Source organism: Schistocerca cancellata, chromosome 8 (assembly GCF_023864275.1).
Source record: "Schistocerca cancellata isolate TAMUIC-IGC-003103 chromosome 8, iqSchCanc2.1, whole genome shotgun sequence".
In the NCBI taxonomy this organism is placed as follows: Eukaryota; Metazoa; Arthropoda; class Insecta; order Orthoptera; family Acrididae; genus Schistocerca; species Schistocerca cancellata.
This window is the reverse complement of record NC_064633.1, coordinates 6706864-6728139: the sequence shown is the minus strand read 5'-3', so window position 1 is coordinate 6728139 and position 21276 is coordinate 6706864. Positions and strand designations below refer to the sequence as shown.

Below are 21276 nucleotides of genomic sequence, written 5' to 3'. Positions count from 1 at the left end.
TGGCGAAATTCATATCGTTAGCAGATAGGACTGACGGAGTACATCGAAAAAGTTCAAAGAAAGGCAGCACGCTTTGTATTATCGCGAAATATGGGAGAGAGTGTCACAGAAATGATACAGAATTTGGGCTGGAAATCGTTAAAAGAAAGGCGTTTTTCGTTGCGACCAAATCTTCTCACGAAATTCCAATCACCAACTTTCTTCTCCGAATACGAAAATATTTTGACACCGACCTACATAGGGAGGAACGATCACCACGATAAAATAAGGGAAATCAGAGCTCGTACGTAAAGATATAGGTGTTCATTCTTTCCGAGCGCTATACGAGATCTCAATAATAGAGACTTGTGAAGGTGGTTCGATGAACCCTCTGTCAGGCACTTAAATGTGATTTGCAGAGTATCCATGTAGATGTAGATGTAGATATGCACGTATGCAGATGGTGGTAGTATCGCGTGACCGAGGTATAAAAGGGCAGTCCATCAGCGGAACTGGCATTTTACTCGGTGATTCATATCAAAAGATTTCCGGCGTGATTATGGCCGCACGATGGGAATTAACAGACTTTGAATGCGGAATGGTAGTAGGAGATAGACGCGTGGGAGATTCCATTTCGGAAATCGTTAGTGAATTCAGTATTCTGAGATTGACCGTGTTAAGAGTGTGCAGAGAGTAACAAATTTCAGGGATTACCTCTAACCACGTACAATGCAGTGCCCGACGGCCTTCACTTAACAACCGAGAATAGCGGCGTTTGCTTAGAGTAAACAGTGCTAACAGACAAGCAACACTGTGTGAAGCAACCGGAGAAATCATCGTCAGGCGTCGATGAATGTATCCGTTACGACAGTGCAGCGAAATTTGGCGTTATTGGGCTATGGCAACTGACGACCGACGTGACTGCCTTTGCTAACAGCACAACATCGCCTGCAACGCTTCTCCTGGTCTCTTGATCATATTAGTTGGACGACTGGAAAACCATGGTCTGGCCAGATGAGTCCTGGTTTCAGTTGGTAACAGCTCATGGCAGGACTGGAGCGTGGCGCAGAGCCCACGAAGCCGTGGACCCTTGCTGTCAACAAGGCACTGTGCAAGCTGAAGATGACTCCAGAATTGCGGGGGCTCTGTTTACATGGAATGGACTGAGTCCTTTGGTACAGCTGAACCGATAATTCATTGGAAATGTTAATGCTCGTCTACCTGGAGACCACTTGCAACCATTGATTGACTTCATATTCTCAAACAACGATGCAGTTTTCACAGATGCGAGTAAGTAATGTCACCGGCCCACAAATGTTCGCGATTGGTTTGAACAAAATTCTGGACAATTCGAGAGAATGATCTGGCCCCTTCCAGATCTCTCAACACGAATCTCATCGAATATTTTTGGGACATAATCAAGACGTCACAAAATACTGCTCCGGCAACACATCCGCAATTAGGGACGGTTATGGAGACAATATGGCTCAATATTTCTGCAGCTGACTTGTTGAGTCCATGCCGCGTCGACTTGCTGCCCTATGCCGGGCGAAAGGAGGTCCAACACGATATTAGTAGGTCTCCCATGACTTTTGCCACCTCAGTGTATTCTTCATCAAAAGAATTCTGCTAGTATCGATCAAGGAGATTAATTCGATAAAGAAAGCTTTGATAATGCAAGTCGAGACCACAAGTTTATCAAAATGAATCTTGGACTGTCAGAAACACAGGATGTTTCAGGAGGACGGTGGACTGAGAAAATAAGAAATAAGGAGATTCTCCGCAGAATCGCTGCGGGAAGGAATGCGTCGACAAAAATAAGCAGAAGAAATGACAGGATGAGACCGCATGTATTCAGAAATCACGGAATAATTTATACCACCCAGCAACATCACAAGAAGCAACTACAGGGCGCTCTCTCGGGTAAGGCAACTTTCCCACAATGAGCGCTACATGCTTTTCAGTTTGCAGGTAGGCTATAACTCCATAGCATTTCCTGTCCAGTTCTAGTAAGAGAGAAGACAAAATAACGTCACTGAGTTCGTGTTTATACGTGTGTTTCAGAACTCAGGGGCAAAACATCAGTAATGGCTCCCTCGTATAACAAGAAGAATAAAAGGCTATGTCAATATGCATCCGGAATTGCATAGTTACCGAATTATTCGAGTATGTTGCTGTTACGCAGTGCACTCTGACAAAAGAGCTGTTTGCCCGAGAATAATGTGCAACGCCGGTTACAGGCGTTACACAAATTCTCTAATAGTAAATCAGCGTGATGTATCCCGAATATACGAGGGCAGTTCAATAAGTAATGCAACACATTTTTTTTCTCGGCCAATTTTGGTTGAAAAAACCGGAAATTTCTTGTGGAATATTTTCAAACATTTCCGCTTCGTCTCGTATAGTTTCATTGACTTCCGACAGGTGGCAGCGCTGTACGGAACTGTTAAAATGGCGTCTGTAACGGATGTGCGTTGCAAACAACGGGCAGTGATCGAGTTTCTTTTGGCGGAAAACCAGGGCATCTCAGATATTCATAGGCACTTGCAGAATGTCTACGGTGATCTGGCAGTGGACAAAAGCACGGTGAGTCGTTGGGCAAAGCGTGTGTCATCATCGCCGCAAGGTCAAGCAAGACTGTCTGATCTCCCGCGTGCGGGCCGGCCGTGCACAGCTGTGACTCCTGCAATGGCGGAGCGTGCGAACACACTCGTTCGAGATGATCGACGGATCACCATCAAACAACTCAGTGCTCAACTTGACATCTCTGTTGGTAGTGCTGTCACAATTGTTCACCAGTTGGGATATTCAAAGATTTGTTCCCGCTGGGTCCCTCGTTGTCTAACCGAACACCATAAAGAGCAAAGGAGAACCATCTGTGCGGAATTGCTTGCTCGTCATGTGGCTGAGGGTGACAATTTCTTGTCAAAGATTGTTACAGACGATGAAACATGGGTTCATCACTTCGAACCTGAAACAAAACGGCAATCAATGGAGTGGCGCCACACCCACTCCCCTACCAAGAAAAAGTTTAAAGCGATACCCTCAGCCGGTAAAGTCATGGTTACAGTCTTCTGGGACGCTGAAGGGGTTATTCTGTTCGATGTCCTTCCCCATGGTCAAACGATCAACTCTGAAGTGTATTGTGCTACTCTTCAGAAATTGAAGAAACGACTTCAGCGTGTTCGTAGGCACAAAAATCTGAACGAACTTCTCCTTCTTCATGACAACGCAAGACCTCACACAAGTCTTCGCACCCGAGAGGAGCTCACAAAACTTCAGTGGACTGTTCTTCCTCATGCACCCTACAGCCCCGATCTCGCACCGTCGGATTTCCATATGTTTGGCCCAATGAAGGACGCAATCCGTGGGAGGCACTACGCGGATGATGAAGAAGTTATTGATGCAGTACGACGTTGGCTCCGACATCGACCAGTGGAATGGTACCGTGCAGGCATACAGGCCCTCATTTCAAGGTGGCGTAAGGCCGTAGCATTGAATGTAGATTACGTTGAAAAATAGTGTTGTGTAGCTAAAAGATTGGGGAATAACCTGGTGTATTTCAATGCTGAATAAAACAACCCCTGTTTCTGAAAAAAAATGTGTTGCATTACTTATTGAACTGCCCTCGTACTTCAGCATGCTTGGAGGAATTACAGTCTCCGCCAGTTAAATGCGTAGTTTTTGTAATATCCGTGGTTAGTAATTATGGTGCGCAGCCTGCTCTGAAGTGTTCCCGTACATTGTAGTCTGTGTGTAGAGGAACCGGAATGCAGAGTTTGCTGAGCGCTCGGTTGGTAGAGGTGGACTGACCGCTTGGCCACGCCGTTCGCCTTACTTAAGCCCCTGGACTTTCACCTGTGGGCACACATAAGGTCTCTCGTTTGTTCGACTGCTGTTGTGGATGAACCTACTCTCCATGCACGCGTTATGGCAGCCTTTCAGACAGTACGAACTACAGCATGCATTTTAGATCGCGTGCGGTTTTCAGTGAGGTGACGAATGGAGGCATATATTCACGCGGGTGAAGTTCACTTTGAACATTCCTCTGATACGTAACCAGAGTGTACCGGCTTGCGTTACAAACGTACAGGGCAGTTTCTAGGAAATGAAGGTCGCACAAATCCGTAACGCTGGATTTGAGGACTCATATCGGCATATCTCTTTTCTCTTCTTGTTATATGATGAACCCATTCTTGAAGTTTTAGCATCGGGTTTCGAAACACCTTATACAGTGGAGCTATTTTCGTTTATTAAGTGAATACACATTTTTAGTTGTTAACTGAGCTCTTCCAAAGAAACGCTAGAAAGACGGATCTGTCATCTCTCCTTCACATCGAAGAGCCTGTCCCAAGTGTACCATGCTCTCAATATGTATTCAACGATATCGATTTCATGGTCTCTGCCATCACTGTCTGGAACATTTATCACAGAGGGATACTGCATCACCAGAACCTCAGCTCTCCCAACATACAAAGCGGCCTAAAGGATTAAATTGTCTCCCTCAGCAACAGAAGTTGGTCGCCTAGGTGTTATATAAAAGGGGAGATGAAAAAGTTTCCGTTTGAGAGCGTTGCACCGTTTATGCAACCCAGCACAACTCCAATGCTGTTATATAAACACCAATACGTGGGCAAGAGATTAGTGTCGTCTTCAAACAGAAGCATCGCTCCTTATAAATTCAGATATTTCAACGGAACTCGAATAACGCATTCCATTTGATTATTCTTCTAGACTTCGACATGATCTGTCGCACTCCACCAGACATATTCACTCCTGTCTTGTAAGACACACTTTGTATGCGTGGTAAGTGGCTTCACTCAGTGCAGACCTCTCTACAAGTAGCAGCAATTCCTGAATGGAAAAGATCTATACAGTCTATCATTAACACAGTTAACGGCGAGAGAAATACAATAACTTTCTGTTCATTCATTTATTCACAGCAAGTGGCCACAGTGCAATTACATAGTTTTACGATATGATGTTACCGATATACTGAAAATAACACCACTACGTAAACACATTGTCAGCGGAGTTACCTGCTCTATTCACAAAAGAGAACCAGAGAGGAAATTCTGAAAACAGAAAATCGATCAGTGCTCATGATGGACGAAGTCGCCTTTTCCGGAACACACTACAACTGCCATTCAGGATGACTAAAACTCAATTTCGTCTCCAGCAGTCTACATCAGTTCGCAATGAGCTACGTAGATTTTCCACATATGTGTTACTTGCGTTAATATTATTAGTAAGTCATATCTGTATTCCACGTGGTGTTAACGCTCTTTGCCGAAAATTAACAAACCCCCCTGACACGTCTAGGTACTGTGTCGCCAGTGATTCATAAGCCGCGCTGTCGAGGGTCGGTATAACTTTGTAAAACGCCATGTAGTTGCTTCTCGTAATATAGTAGGATAGCTGGAGTGGGCAATAACCTGCTCGACCTTCAGTTTTAAATGGAATGGAAAGTCACCTACTCTGTTTTCAGTTTGCACACCTACAAAGGAGGAAAGTGGCTGAACACTATTCAGCGACCTGCCTTCCCTTCCGCTTCTACCCCACACATCCTACCTCCTTCCCCTCACCCCCCCCCCCTCTCTAGGTTTCACCTCAGAACACAATTTATCACTTAATACACATTCAATATTTGTTTTTACCCACTTCAGGTAAAATTAAATATTAATTTTATACCGTCAAAACAAATTTTTAATAATCTCCGATTTTCTATCCCCCTCAATGTGGAAACTATTAGTCCTAGAGAAAAAATAAACAGCAGCTTTTATGGAGGAAATTTAAGCCAATTTAACTTCGAGTTATTCAAGAAAGCACAGTCCTCCCTCAACCATCAAACCCCATCTTTCAGGATTTTTGGTACGTTGTTCATAGGAATCAATCCTTCCACAGTGCAAAAATTTGAAACTACACGAGTTTTTTCGCCAATTTTCCTTCGTTTATTGCAATACATTACGGCTCTCTTTCAACAATAAGATAGTAGCGGTTCCTGGTGGCAACTGGCGCAGTACCGTCTCCATCGACTATCCGGTATGCGGGAGCTGCTGCTATCTGGTGGTTGCCTTCACAACTGTCTGCAAATCGACACGGCGTTGCAGATGGTGAAACACTTCGGAATTTATCAGTGTGGGACCTACGACACTTCCGTAGTCACAGGACATTTGTATGCGCAGGTTGGGAGGGGAAGAGTAATTGCATTGTAGCGGTTTAGGGGTAGCACGAGCATATACGTATAAGACAATGCAGGAGGACAGAGAAGTCCCTATCAGGCCCTGAACACAACGCAATAGTCGGGGGGTTTATTTTACGAGCTAGCGAGATGAAGCAAACAATTAGGTAGCAAACAGTAGCTTCATTGTTGAGAAGACCTTCACAGATCTTTAGAATAGTAGCGTACAGTCAAAATTGTACTTGTTTAACGTCACCACTTATTTCCAATAACGGTCACGGCAGACCAAGTGCAATAATATCACACTCAATTCACAACACTTGAGATAAAAGTGATGTCATTTTGACGTCACATCCTCTATCGAAGACTTATTGACCTGCTATCGACTTCCGTGATCATTCGATCCTTGTCCTTCTCTCACGATGAATTCACTTCGTCCTTTGCTTTCATATAGTAAACCACATTTGCTTCATGCACTGTGCGTAGATGCGGAATGTATACACAAGCAAGAAGCTGACATTATAATGTTGTTCCCAAACATACAACTAAAATTCCTCCAGAGTCCATCTGAAATGTCTACTTTCTTCGTAAACTGGTATCGTCTACAAACTGAGGAAAGCACGGACTATGTTGTTAATAATAGGTGGCACTGTTTCTCACTTTTTCATTTGAGAGATTACATTTTCCAATTATAGACCAACTTCTGAAACCAATTTTCCAGTTTTTTCTAAAAAAAACGTACTGACATTGGTGAGACACCTTAATGACCATTGTTGATGTTGTGAATTGGCAGGAGCCAATTCACAGAGTTTGGAGGAAGCCGAAAGGCACGCGATTAAGCTCACGCAGGCTGGCGTGAGGTCTGGAACAGGTCAGAGAAATAAGACTAGCAAAACAAGAGTAACTGGTAGAATACTTAACTTTAATCCACAATTGGTGAACATCTCTCGTTACTGTACAAGCTTCACAATTTTAATAATCAAATGCTATGGCGCCTTGCTAGGTCGTAGCAAATGACGTAGCTGAAGGCTATGCTAACTATCGTCTCGGCAAATGAGAGCGTATTTGTCAATGTAGCATCGCTAGCAAAGTCGGCTGTACAACTGGGGCGAGTGCTAGGACGTGTCTCTAGGCCTGCCGTGTGGCGGCGCTCGGTCTGCCATCACTGACAGTGGCGACACGCGGTTCCGACGTATACTACCGGACCGCTGCCGATTTAAAAGCTACCACCTAGCAAGTGTGGCGTCTGGCGGTGACACCACAGTTGAATAATCGTATTCACGTTATTGCATTAAATTCTGGCTGGGTTCAATCGGTTTTTTGCTTGTAAATCAGCAAGACGCGTAATTTTCGAGGCTGATGCAGGCGTGATAGGAAAAATAGATAGTACAACATTTTCAGTTAATTTCGAAATTATTTTTGCCGACGTTTTAGCCTCTCACTTATCTGTGGAGCCATCACATGAATGTGGAACTTAACACATTTATAAAACAAAAATCTTAATTTCGAGGTTAACGTACCTTTTGGTAAACAAAAAGCGGCTGTTCACTTTTACTGCTTCGAACGTCACATTGTAAAGTGAACGGCCACGGAAGTGTAACGTCAGTCTTTTAGGAACAAGAAAATCCGCCGGATGCAAATTATTTAGCTTCCAAAAGGAGCGAGAAAGATGTACCCGCTGCGGGAGATGGTTAAGAGTCATTGAAACAGTATAGTGGGCAGTGAACCTGGTAGCAATTACATCAATTGAAAAAAGTTGGCTACATAGGAAAGCAAACAAACAAAAAACGCGAAATTGACTACTAGAAGTAGATGTAAAACATGGAATACCCAGGTAGACAAAACACATCAAATAACACTTCTTGCAAACACACATCACTTGGGAATCAAACTGCTGTGACGCGGCAAGTTGTGATGGAGAGCTTATCCTGTTAATATTCAGGGTAAGAAACGGCCGTCCGCTGTGCCCGATTGGTTTTAGGCGCTTCAGTCCGGAACCGCGCTGCTGCTACAGTCGCAGGTTCGAATCCTGCCTCGGGCATGGAAGTATGTGAGGTCCTTAGGTTAGTTAGGTTTATGTGTAACACCATAGCTCTAATGCTGTACGGATTTATTTTGCTTTTGTTTCATTTAATGTTACATCTTTGAGCTTCTGTAAATATGTTTGATTGAATAGACAACACAAAATTAGCCGGCCGGAGTGGCCGAGCGGTTAAAGGCGCTACAGTCTGGAACCGCTCGACCGCTACGGTCGCAGGTTCGAATCCTGCCTCGGACATGGATGTGTGTGATGTCCTTAGGTTAGTTAGGTTTAAGTAGTTCTAAGTTCTAGGGGACTTATGACCACAGTAGTTGAGTCCCATAGTGCTCAGAGCCATTTGAACCAAGCCAACACAAAATTGTTTACTCCTTTCTTTGAAAAACTGTGATGTCATGGTTTGATTCTATGTAATGAAGTATATCTGTAATTTAAATTCTTTGTCCCATTTGGAGGGAACAAAACTTACTATATATAATTGTAATTTTGTGTGAATAATTTTTGGTAGAAATGTCAATATGTGCAAATGTTCCGTTTTATTTATTGTATTTGTTTGCTGTTATGTAAACTGCTGACCTTCACTTAGGATTCATAGTTATTCTGTGTGTAAAAGTTGTTGTGGCTCCCCTTGGGAACGAAACTGTGTAGCGCGCGCAAATTGTGGTTGGCCTAGGTAGAAAAGGTGGAACAAGAGTCAGTCGGGGACGAGCTACCAAACTGTGCATTGCCATGTAAAAGTGGCATACTGTCCTGGTTCCGAGAGAGGCTTTTTCTGCTACTTTCCAATGCCTCGGATGGATGGATAAATAGCTGGAACGATTCTGGAATTGGTATTCATCCTCGTCACCAAGAATGGCCAAAGTCCAGCAATTCTGTCTGCAAATCCGCCTACCAACATGCAGTTGCCACCACAATCCGCAATCACTATATAATAATGTACAGTGAAGGATCAGCTTATTGGGCGATTTAGTGTGCACAAATATAAGGTAACCTATAACTGAATTTATGTACCTACCTTGATTTTTCCCTATCACAACACCTCTCAGGTTTCTCTCCATTTGAATTATGATTACCGAGTGTCCTATTTTGTGGAAAAAATGAAAGCCTCGAAGTTAGACAGTTAATTACATAATGTTATTTGATCTTTGATGGGAAGGGCATATTCAGTTTTACTGTGGATTTAGTGAAATTGTGGGAGGCAGTAAATGTAGTTTTGTGAAGTTTCAAAATCACCTATTTAATAATTTACTTGAAAGTAAAATTTGCTGTTCCTTTTAAAATTAAAGTTCTTAAAATTGAGGCTTATAAAGTTTCGCTGAGTTAATGATCATAGTGCTACCTGTAGTAAATTTTAAAAAGTGAGTCAGTTTCTTGCAATTTTGTCAACATTGTGTTTCACTGTAGTAAAAGTGGAAAACTGCAATAGTAGAAAATTATATGTTCATGATTGCTAAGTGTTTGTCTCTCTTGTGTATTGGAAGAGCATATTAATAGTATAACAGGATCCACAGTTTGTCTATAATGCTAATGCTAGGTAACAAGTAATGGGAAGACCACTACTTATGAAAACCATAATTTCTTTATCAAAAGATAGTGAGAAGCAATCTGTTAGTGGATTCCAATTAACTTCCATTTCAAATAGTAAAGTATTTAACTGAGAGAGACTTAACCTATGTCCAATTTATGATCCTGCAGTGAATGTTAATAGTAATGTTATAAAGACCATTCAGTTTGAACAAGTCCTGAAAGTAATAGAGTGTTTCGGTATCTGTTATATTTTTGCAAATAGTTTGTACTGCTCTAGCTGCTAGCTTCAATCTTACCGTAAACATATGTATGTGTCAGAGTTCATTGCACTCGCGTGTGGCCAAGTATAGGTTGTGTTTATCAGTTAAAGTTACTCATACCTACTTTCTTAAACGAGAACGTTAATCTTTCTCTTGCCTAATTAGGCTGGCGACCGTTTTCCTTATTCTTTAAACAGTATAGGTAGGCCAAAATATTGTTTGTTACTGTTCGAATATTTACGTAATTCTGACTTTCATTTCCGATAAGCCATTTCCGTTAGATACAACACGGTCAACCTAGCAAAATTCCTCTCAGAGGGCAACACTGTTCCGTTGCGTTATACCATAATTGCTTTGATAAGATTGTTTTATTTCACAACCTGCCTCCAGCTTCGAGGTTATGGTGTAGCTGTAGCGGACTGGAGTGTTATAAAGACCATTCAGTTTGAGTAAGCACTGAAAATAATAGTGTGTTTCGTTATTCGTTATATTTATGCAAATAGTTTGTGCTGCTCTAGCTGTTAGCTTCAACCTTACCGTAAACATATATATATGTCAGAGTTCATTGCACTCGCGTGTGGCCAAGTCTAGGTTGTGTTTGTCTGTTAAAGTTACTCAGACCTACTTTCTTAAACGAGAACGTTAATCTTTCTCTTGCCTAATTAGGCTGGCGACCGTTTTCCCTTTTCTTTAAACAGTGTAGATAGACAAAAATATTGTTTGTTACTGTTCGAAAATTTACGTAATTCTGACTTTCATTTTCCGATAAGCCACCTCCATTAGGTACAACATGGTCAACATAACAAAATTCCTCTCAGAGGGTAACACTGCTCTGTTGCGTTGTACCATAATTGCTTTAATAAAATAGTTTTATTTCACAACCTGCTTCCAGCTTTAAGGTTATGGTACAGCAGTAGCAGACAGGAGTTAAAACAATATTGGTATAAAGCAACAGAGTAGTGTTACCCTCTGAGAGGAATTTTGTTGTGTTGACAGAGTTGTACCTAACGGGGGTGGCTTATCGGAAATGAAAGTCACAATTACGTAAATATTTGAACAGTAACAAACAAAATTTTTGTCTACCTGCCCTGTTTAACGGATAAAGAAAACGGTCTAAGTCTAGGGGACTGATGACCTCAGATGTTAAATCCCATAGTGCTTAGAGCCAGTTTTTATACAGGTGGAAGTAGGAACAACCTGCTCGCTCGACGACGCGCAGGGCGCAACTATCCAGTACACAAGAGCAAACTTCTGCAACTCTCGACTTTGACAAAACACAAGATATAATACGAAATGAGCGAAATACGAACATTCTTGAATCACCAACGTAACATTTCTTATCATTTTATTGCAACAAATTGTACCAATACCGTGGCGTTTTCGGGAGATCCTCAATTTGATGTGTTTTGAAACAGCGTTTATCCACAGGGTATACGTTATTGTATAAAATCCTCTACTAGCCTCAGCCAAGAATCTACAAATCCAATACATCATCTCCCAAGTTCCAAACGACGACAAAAGTCAATAGACGACTCCCGCCGCCTTCGAAATGCCTTCAAAATGAAGTCACATTTGCCTCAGTTGTTGTGAACTGAGTGTTACCCGCTCTACCTATATACATTCAGATGATATTAACACAGCTGGCTACGTGTTGTGAAATAAGAAATCATTGCACTCCTATTGCTCGTTACCAAGTAAAATTCGTAGGTAAACGGGTGAACAATTTATTACGTTATGGACACTAAAGATAATATTACATGAAACAGGGGCCGCTCCTGTTCCTTATTTATATAAATGATATGCCCTCTAGTATTACGGGTAACTATAAAATATTTCTGTTTGTTGATGACACTAGCTTGGTAGTAAAGGATGTTGTGTTCAACATTGGCTCGGTTTCAAATAGTGTTGTGCATGACCTCAATTCATGGCTTGTAGAAAATAAACTAACGTTAAATCACAGTAAGCCTCAGTTTTTACAGTTTCTAACACACAATTCAACAAAACCTGACGTTTTAATTTCACAGAACGGGCATATAATTAGTGAAACTGAACAGTTCAAATTTCTAGGTGTTCAGATAGATAGTAAGCTGTCGTGGAAAGCCCACGTTCAGGATCTTGTTCATAGACTTAATACTGCCATTTTTACTAATCGAACGGTATCAAAAGTGAGTGATACTTCGACACGAAAATTAGTCTACTTTGCTTATTTTCATTCGCTTATGTCGTATGGTATTATATTTTGAGGTAACTCTTCCCATTCTAGAAGCATATTTTTGGCTCAGAAACGGGCGGTTCGGGCAATACGTGGTGTGAGTTCACGAACCTCTTGTCGACCTCTGTTCACGAGTCTGGGTATTTTGACATTGGCCTCTCAATATGTATATTCTTTATGGTCGTTTCTTGTTACCAATATTAATTTATTCCCAAGAATAAGCAGCTTTCCCTCGGTTAATACTCGGCAGAAATTAAACCTGCATTTGGATCGGACTTCCTTAACTCTTGTGCAAAATGGTGTGCAGTATACTGCTGCATCCATTTGCAATAAGCTGCCACTCAAATTCAAAAATCTTAGCATTAATCCAAGCTCTTTCAAATCGAAACTGAAGAGTTTCCTCATGGGTCACTCCTTCTATTCTGTCGAGCAGTTCCTTGAAAAATTAAGCTGATTCTTATTGTATTGCTGATAGCGTTTACTTAAACTTATGGACTGACTTTTTTCAGGTTCATGAACATTTATTTTTATCTGTTATTACTTTTATGTTGTAATTTCATGTACTGACACGTTCCATGACCTTGGAGATTTGCTCCTCAATTTGGTCCTACGGAACTTGACGTGCAAAAAAATAAATAAAAAGACAAACAAATCTTGTACGTCGACTGGTATCTCGACTGGTATCTCGTAACTTAGTCTGTGTACGTTTCCCGTACAACCCTTGCTGTGTTACTGCGGAATCTGCTTCTGTGGGACGTCCAGCGTCACAGAGAAATTCTGGTAGCACTTTCTCAACTTCAAACTATTGTTAGGGGCAGATTATTAATGGCATATCTTCCAGGATGTTGGAGTGAACAACTCCAAGACGTGGTTCAGTAGAACCCTCCATTGATTTTTATGTTACTCATACCAACTGTTAACAAGCAGCACCTTGCAGCGCCAGACCTGAAACTGACATCCAGTGCACATCAAAGGCTGTAATCGCTGATAAAAATAATTCTGATACAAACGGTGTTTCTTCATTTATTCTGTATTCAACTCCTCAGGAACTACAGTTATCCTGAAAATAACTGTTGGCGAAGATCGACTCTAGATAGTGATCCAGTTCACAAAGAGTTTGTCAGCAACAGCGAGAACCCAAATACCAAAACAGGCATCTTTAAACATAATCAAGGAACCATCTAGCAACAAAGACAGTGGCGGAGCGTGTAGTGCTTCCTTAGATCACATATTACTATCAAACTGAATCAACTGCTCGTTCTGTGAACTTTCCCATCTGTACTCAGGAGATCCCACAATCTCCAATGAAAATGCACTAGGTCAGGAATGTTCCGATAGACTGAGTTAATAAGGAACGTACAGTGAATACTTGATTCTCAACCAAAAATCTGTCCAGTCCGAAAGCAGAGAGAGAGCACCTGCGGACAGCATTCATCAATGTCTCAGAAGAGGGCAGCTTGCCTCTGAGTTAAATGGAGTTGTGTCAGTGCATGCGGTAAAATTGAGAGGAACAGCAATAACCAGGGAAAACACAAAGCAGTTGACAAGGTTATGGTTACCGTAGTAATAGTGAAGGAAACCATTAGCGACCCTGAAATCTGTTTGCTTCATCTGTACACGGGACATTACAGGACGTTTTTCAACATGATGACAGTAACCCGCTATGGTATTGCGACATTGGTCGAGCAGTGTAGAGATTTCATTTATCGGACGAACCTAGATGGTAGACCATTGTGAGACAGGAGGCAGACCAGGTTCACAAACATGGGATCGGTTAGAAGTTCGCTCTTGTGTTTACTGTAGAGTGAGACAACAGTCTCTTACTACAGGTTGGGCAACCATCAGATTCGGTAGAGGACAAGGAAGATTATGATAAGCATGGATCATCTATACCAAAAGTTGTAGGCTCATAGAGATACGATAGTCATAATAAACAGCATCACAAATTCATATATTGCTGTTCTGCGTAATAACATTCCGTATGTACTTCGCTACTACACTGAACTGACACATCCTTTTGAACATTTGAGTCATGTCAAATTTCTTTTATTCCAGTCTTTGATCACAATATTAAGCCCTTCGACGATGACCGGTTTCAGTCAGTCTTCAGATCTGTCCTACACCATGTCCTAATGTGATAAAGCCGTAATGGCATCGTCAAAACATAGAAATATGCTAAGCAAAGCATCGTCACATTATGACATGGTGTAGATCAGATCTGAAAAGATGGTCATTACTGACTGAAACCGGTTATCGCCGACAGACTTAATATTGTGATCAAAGACAGGAATGAAAAACATTTGACAGTACCTGGATCATTGTTTATATTGGCGACTATGGCGCAGCTTGTGAAACACGAGTCATGTTCCTAATAAGCCGCCAGCCTTAGTGGCCGAGCGGTTCTAGGCGCTGCAGTCCGGAACCGTGCGACCGCTACGGTCGCAGGTTCGAATCCTGCCTCGGGCATGGATGTGTGTGATGTACTTAGGTTAGTTAGGTTTAAGTAGTTCTAAGTTCTAGGGGACTGATGACCTCAGAAGTTAAGTCCCATAGTGCTCAGAACCATTTGAACCTAATAAGCCGGTCGTACATTTCCGGAGGGGGGACTTCCTAGATCGCTAATATCATGAAACAAGGTTCTATAGGTGGAAAAGACATGGAGTAATGGATAGATTTCAGATAGATTACATAATGGTAGGACAGGGACTCCGAAAATAAATTTTAAATATTTCCAACAGCAGATTTGGTCTCTGGCCATAATTTACTGGTCATAAAATGCAGATTAAAACTGAAGATGCTGCACAAAAGATGGCAAATTAAGGAGATGGTTTTGGACAAATTGAAAGAACTTGTTGACAGATTCGAAGACAGCTTGAGGCAACGATTGACCGAATCGAGGGAAAGGAATACAGTAGAAGAATGAGTAGCTTTAACAGATGAAATAGTGAACGAAGTAAAGAATCAAATAGGTAAAAGGACAGGGCTCAGTGGAAATCCTTGCGTAACACAGGAGATACTGAATTTAATTGACGAAAGAAGAAAATACAGTATAAAAATATAAATTGACGCGAAGCGCAAAACGGCAAAGCAAGTGTAGCTAGAGGTCAAATGCAAGGCTACTGGAGCAAAAACAATTGTTGGCTATGGGTGAATGAAAGACGAGCTTGGGAAAACAAAAGCATCTGCTCGAATATCAAGAACTCCGATGGTGAGCCAGTAATAAACAAGGAAGGAATGTATTACAGGACTACACAACAGAAGTGAACTTCAAGACATTATTACATGGTAGGAAGATGAAGTAAATGAAGAAGAAATGGCAGATTCGATGCTCCCGGAGGAATTCAACAGAGCAGTGAAAGACCCAAGTCAAAACAAGGCGCCTTGACTAGAGGACATACCCCCAGATTTGCCGAGACCTTTGTGAGAGTCAGCTATGACAAAAACGTTTTGTAAATCTTTCACACGAGGGTCTATGTTTCTGTTTAATACACCAAAACATAAATGTGCTGAAAAAGAGAAGCCGTTAATATCTTGTCCACAGTCACCCTGGAATGGGCGTATGAAGAGTAGACCATTGTTAGATCTGAAAGGGCCTGTCTTTCGACAACTACTTTATACACTGAAGAGCCAAAGAAACTAGTACACCTGCCTAATATCGTGAAGGGGATAGATATGCTCAATAACGTTCATGTCTGAAGAGTTTGGTGGCCAGCGGAAGTGTTTAAACTAATAAGATGTTCCTGGAGCCACTCTGTAACAATTCTGGACGTGTGGGGTGTCGCATTGTCCTGCTCGAATTGCCCAAGTCCGTCGAAATGCGCAGTGGACATGAAGGGATCCAGGTGATCAGACAGGATGCTTACGTGCGCGTCACCTGTTAGAGTCGTATCAAGACGTATCAGGGATATCACTCCAACTACACTCGCCCCACACCATTACAGAGCCTCCACCAGATGGAGCAGTCCCCTGCTGACAGGCAGGGTCCATGTATTCATGACGTTGTCTCTAAGCCCGAACGCGTCCATCCGCTCGATACAATTTGAAACGAGACTCGTCCGAGCAGGCAACATGTTTCCAGTCATCAACAGTCCAATGTCGGTGCTGACGGGCCAGGTGAGGCGTAAAGCTTTGTGTCGTGCAGTCATCAATAGTGGACGTGTGGACCTTCGCCACCGAAAGTCCATATCGATGTTATTTCTTTGAATGGTTCGACTTCTGACACTTGTTGATGGCCCAGCATTGAAATCTGCATCAATTTGTGGAAGGATGGCACTTCTGTCACAATGAACGATTTTCTTCAGCCTTCGTTGGCCCTGTTCTTGCAAGATCTTTTTCCGGCCTCAGCGATGTCGGAGATTTGATGTTTTACCAGATTCCTGATATTGAGGGTACATTCGTGAAATGGTCGTATGGGAAACCCCAATTCATCGCTACCTCGGAGATGCTATGTCCCATCGCTCGTGCGCCGACTGTAATACCACGTTCAGACTCATTTAAATCTTGATAACCTGTCATTGTAGCAGCAGTAACCGATCTAACAACTGCGCCAGACACTTGTTCTCTTATATATGCATTGCCGTCCTCAAGACCGTATTCTGCACGTTTACATATCTCTGTATTTGAATGCCCATACCTACACCAGTTTCTTTGGCGCTTCAGTGTAGTTGTGTGTCCATATGCAATGAGCTCAAGTTCAAGGTGTTTCCTTGTTCATTATCTATTTGCTTTGAATATCCTAACTAAAGCTATCCTAAGAAAGCATTGTGAAATTAGAACAAAAGGAATGGAGCAGTGCTTAACATCCTTTCTACGACAGGGTACAAATTCTGATTGGGGAAGGAATTTCAGAGGCAGATCTTTACCCCAGACTACGGGTTTCTATTTCGAAACAAGCCATCTCAATCTGAAACCACACTAAATTATTTAGTCGCCGTTTATTGGTTCACCTTTCATAAATAGTCCTACTCGATATGTCTCTCATTAGCTAACAAAACAGCAGGGCGCATGAGACGAACTAGGCTAGTGCTCACCATCTGCGTCCCAGCCTCCTTCTATTTCATAGGCTGCAGACGACACGGCGAAGAGGAAGTCGTCTGGGAAGGTGGCGTTCTGCGCATGCGCCACCAGCGCTAGGGCGCCCATTACTAACGAGAGCAGCAGCATCTTGGTAAACGAAGAAACTGCACTAAACGGGCATCGCACCGTTCTTTTATGATTACCTTTTTATCAGATGACAGCTCTACGCAAAGTGATTGTCATTGTCACCTCTTATAACCCTGGTAATTCACTGTACTTAGGAGATAGCCATCTTTTGTTAGGGGGTGATCATAAGGGAAAACCAGTCTTTATGAAGAATTGCTGACACGGTAAAAGCAAGAGACCACGCTGTCATTGCGCAACAACGCATCCATTACTTGAGGACTCAGCCGATGGGAACGATGCAGGGCTTCCCGTGGACTTGGCATACCACTAGACAGTAGAACTCATCCGCACAGCGCGCTATCTACCAGATAAGAATGATAACGAAGAGAGTACAGTAAAGCGTAACGGTACAGAAATATCGACAGAGCCTTCAGAACAGATGGCAGGGGAAAGTTTCTTATTATATTGAAAGTAATGTCTCTTTCGAAAATTATCTCAAGCAGTTGGTTAGATACCTTAACAATGAAGGGAACTTTAGATCTGATAGCAGCAAGTATGTCCGAAATTATCGATTCAGTGAATGTACAAATAGCCATCAGCAACCATAAGGCAGTGGTAGTACTGAAGTTGTTAACTTAGGAAGATAGTTATGCTTAACAAGTGTGAAAATAAGATAAAATAATTGAGCAACCATCATCTAGAAAAGAAAGTCTCTTGGGCGACGAATTTCAAGGATGAACATAATTTGAAGATGTTTGCCGTAACGTATTTTTTTTATGCATGACACTCAGCCGTTTGTCATTTATTATAACTACCGGTTTTGGCTTACACCATCTTCACTATATCTCCATACATAAAAACAAAGAATGAAACAACTAGAAATGCACAAAATCCAAGCAGTTACATAGTGTTATATAAGTTAAGGGGGGAAGTAACGGAAAATTTATTTAAAAATCATTACAACCATACTTATGAATGTAAAAATCTAAAATTTTGCATGTGTAAAGCAAAAGAGTTGTTTTAACAGAAAAATATAATAAAATATGCAGGATTAATATTTTGCCACAAATTAGAATCTTTAATTTTTTATTGTCTTTTTTGCAAAAAGCCATAACTCAAATTCTAATCACGTAATTAATATGAAATTTTATTGTAGTGTCCTGAGAAGCTTATAAGACCACTGAACTACAGTTAATAATTTATGGTACAAACTGTATCATTAAGAGTTTTTAATTTGCACATCCAAAATTAACTTTTTTCTGCATACAATCATTTAAAAATCAGAATGTAAATTGCAGGATCTCGTATTTATTTAGTTCCAGGGAGGCAGAAACACGTTGCAAAGAGTTCCTGAAAATGCATAACATTAGCGCATATACTTTTTGAGAAAAGGCTTCTAATAACGTAAAAAATGTAAAGCAGAGAAAATTAGGTCAAAGATATTTTTCTCATACTTCTACATGTAATAAGCTTACCTCAGTTTTAAAATCTTCCATACTGATACTCCTCATCCTCAAGGTTTCTTTTCTCTCCTCTCCGAATCTGCCTGGCCTGTATTTGCAGGTAAGACACTGATCTGTTAGCTTTCTTGCCCCTGCTCTCGTCGATGGTGTAAAACGCTTTTGTCGTAAACACACGAGGATGTATACCAACTCTCTTCAGCACTTCAATTCTGCCATTATTTCCGTTATTGTAACATAAAACTGCATCATAAACAACTAATTTGAGTCTTCCTGGCAGATTAAAACTGTATGCCGGACCGAGACCCGTACTCGGAACCTATTGTCGATAGAGCACTTGCCCGCGAAAGGCAAAGGACCCGAGTTCGAGTCTCGGTCCGGCACACAGTTTTAATCTGCCAGGAAGTTTCATATCAGCGCACACTCCGCTGCAGAGTGAAAATCTCATTCTGTAACTAATTTGAGGACTTCAAGTCCACAGAATGTCCTTTTTGAGCATCTAATCCAAATTAATTTATTGAGGCTTTCATTTGCACCTTGTGTCTTTCCGTGAAGACACTTCCTTAATAAATCAGTGTTTGCAAGAGACCTGAACATTGGCTTAATTGCGTTCATAACCGGTTCTGGTAATTAGAGTTTATGTGAATACGTCTCATTTCTGTTGTTGAACTTACACCAATCGTCTTTCAGACACAGATTGTGCATTGGTGTTTGATGAGTGGATAATTTGTGGAAAAAAATTGCCCACACAGTACGCCTCATTGCCTCTAAATTATGTGTGTTTTTCCTGATAGCTCTCCCATAAAATAACTAAAGAGAATCAATTCCTTTCAGTGGTTTTCCATCATCAAGTACTTCACCTATCTTCTCTTTCAACAAGCGACGAAGCCTACCAGCAAGCCTCTTTTGGATGTGGCCAACACACTCCAACTTTTCTATTGTTGTACTGATTTTTATCTGTTACAGCTTTGAAGGAAGAGGAGTCTCAACCACCTAGGTATTTAATAGATCTAACACGATACTGGTCCTCAGGTCTGGAGAACATCCTCATAACTGCAGCAGCCTCCATGCCCCAACCTGAGCTACTGTAATTTTTAGAGCATGCTATTGCATGCTTTTCGTGCCACAGTTTCTCATTGTCTTCATTGTTGGACATTTTCCTTGTTGCACGCTGGTGGCAGTATTTAGACGTAATTTCTACATCTAAAACTTTACCTGAGTCAATACCAATAAAAGATTGTGCACTGGTGTTTGGTCAGTGGATTAGATGTGTGAACCCTTTTCATCTAGGTCTCATCTACAGAGAAACACAGGTCAGTAACATTTGTAGGAGATTCACTGTCATAAATATCTACCTCACGATCTATTTCTTTTTGGCCTATTTCCACAATTCCTCCACTGTTTTCTTCATAGAAACTTTGGCAGTATCGCGTACATTTTTTCAAACCTTTCACAAGGTGGAGGCATGTTCAGAAAAAACACACAATAAATTACCTCCTTCTCTGCCCTCCCCAAGGCATCTCAGAGCATATGTTAACGTAAAATTGCTTTCATAGGTACCAGTGTCAGTTTTTTGGAGGAGAAAAACGAAAATTCATAGCCATACGAATTACAAATTAATTTAAAATCACAAGCTATTCCCACTCTTCTTTCTTCAACAACAATCATGCATTCCATGTTTTTACAGGTAACACATGAACATGTAAAACTTTATAGCCTTGAAGAGGAGCTCTAATTCAATAAGTCCGAATCCAGTGGAATCCACATCAACATCATTCACGCACCTATACATTTCTCCTGTCCTAAGTTTCTGTGCTGAAGCTGAGAGCTTATGTTCTTCATTTCGAGCTGCTTCCTCTGTTTTTGTTGGTAAACCGATTTTCATGAAACCTCCGTTTCCTAAATACAGTTTTTCCACCACCCATTATGCATAAATCTTGACTTCCACGTAAAGGTTTGCGAATTCAACCTTCCACCTACTAATATGTGTTGGTATTCTCAAAACGTAAATAAACCACATTCAAGAAAGTTTTCAGGCAAAGATATAGATGTCAGCCAGAGATATAGATGTCAGCCAAAGATATCGAAAGATATCCGCTGGAGCAAGCAGTTTCCCAAATGTTGGAAAACGTAGGAGTGACTGCCAGTAGATAGTTAATCAGTTTTACAATTTAAACGCATTTCTAAAGCTGTTATCACAACAAAATTCTCACACAACATTAAACTGTGTAGATCAAGATAACAATATTTTTGAAAAATCGATTTTTTTGGACCAAAATCCATTACATCTCCCCTTAATACTTATAAAAGATCATATATTAGTCAAATGTCACAGCATATCACATCAATATGGCAATCTAAGTAATTACTGGTCGATTTGAACTGCTAAACATCTCCAGAACCAAACAGATGTCCTTGTACAAAAGATGGTGTGTACAATTTGGAATCAGAGTTAGAATTTATCGTCAGCTGACTAC

General features: G+C 41.3%; 1 protein-coding gene across 1 annotated transcript in view; it reads right to left on the bottom strand.

Moving 5' to 3' along the window:
• The window catches only part of LOC126094958 (myrosinase 1-like), a 118406-nt gene extending 101046 nt beyond the window's left edge, over positions 1-17360 (bottom strand). The window contains exon 1 of the mRNA XM_049909613.1: positions 17228-17360. Within this exon, the coding sequence (XP_049765570.1) occupies positions 17228-17360 (133 nt within the window). The remainder of the gene's footprint in view (positions 1-17227) is intronic.
• Between the last annotated feature and the right edge of the window lie 3916 nt (positions 17361-21276).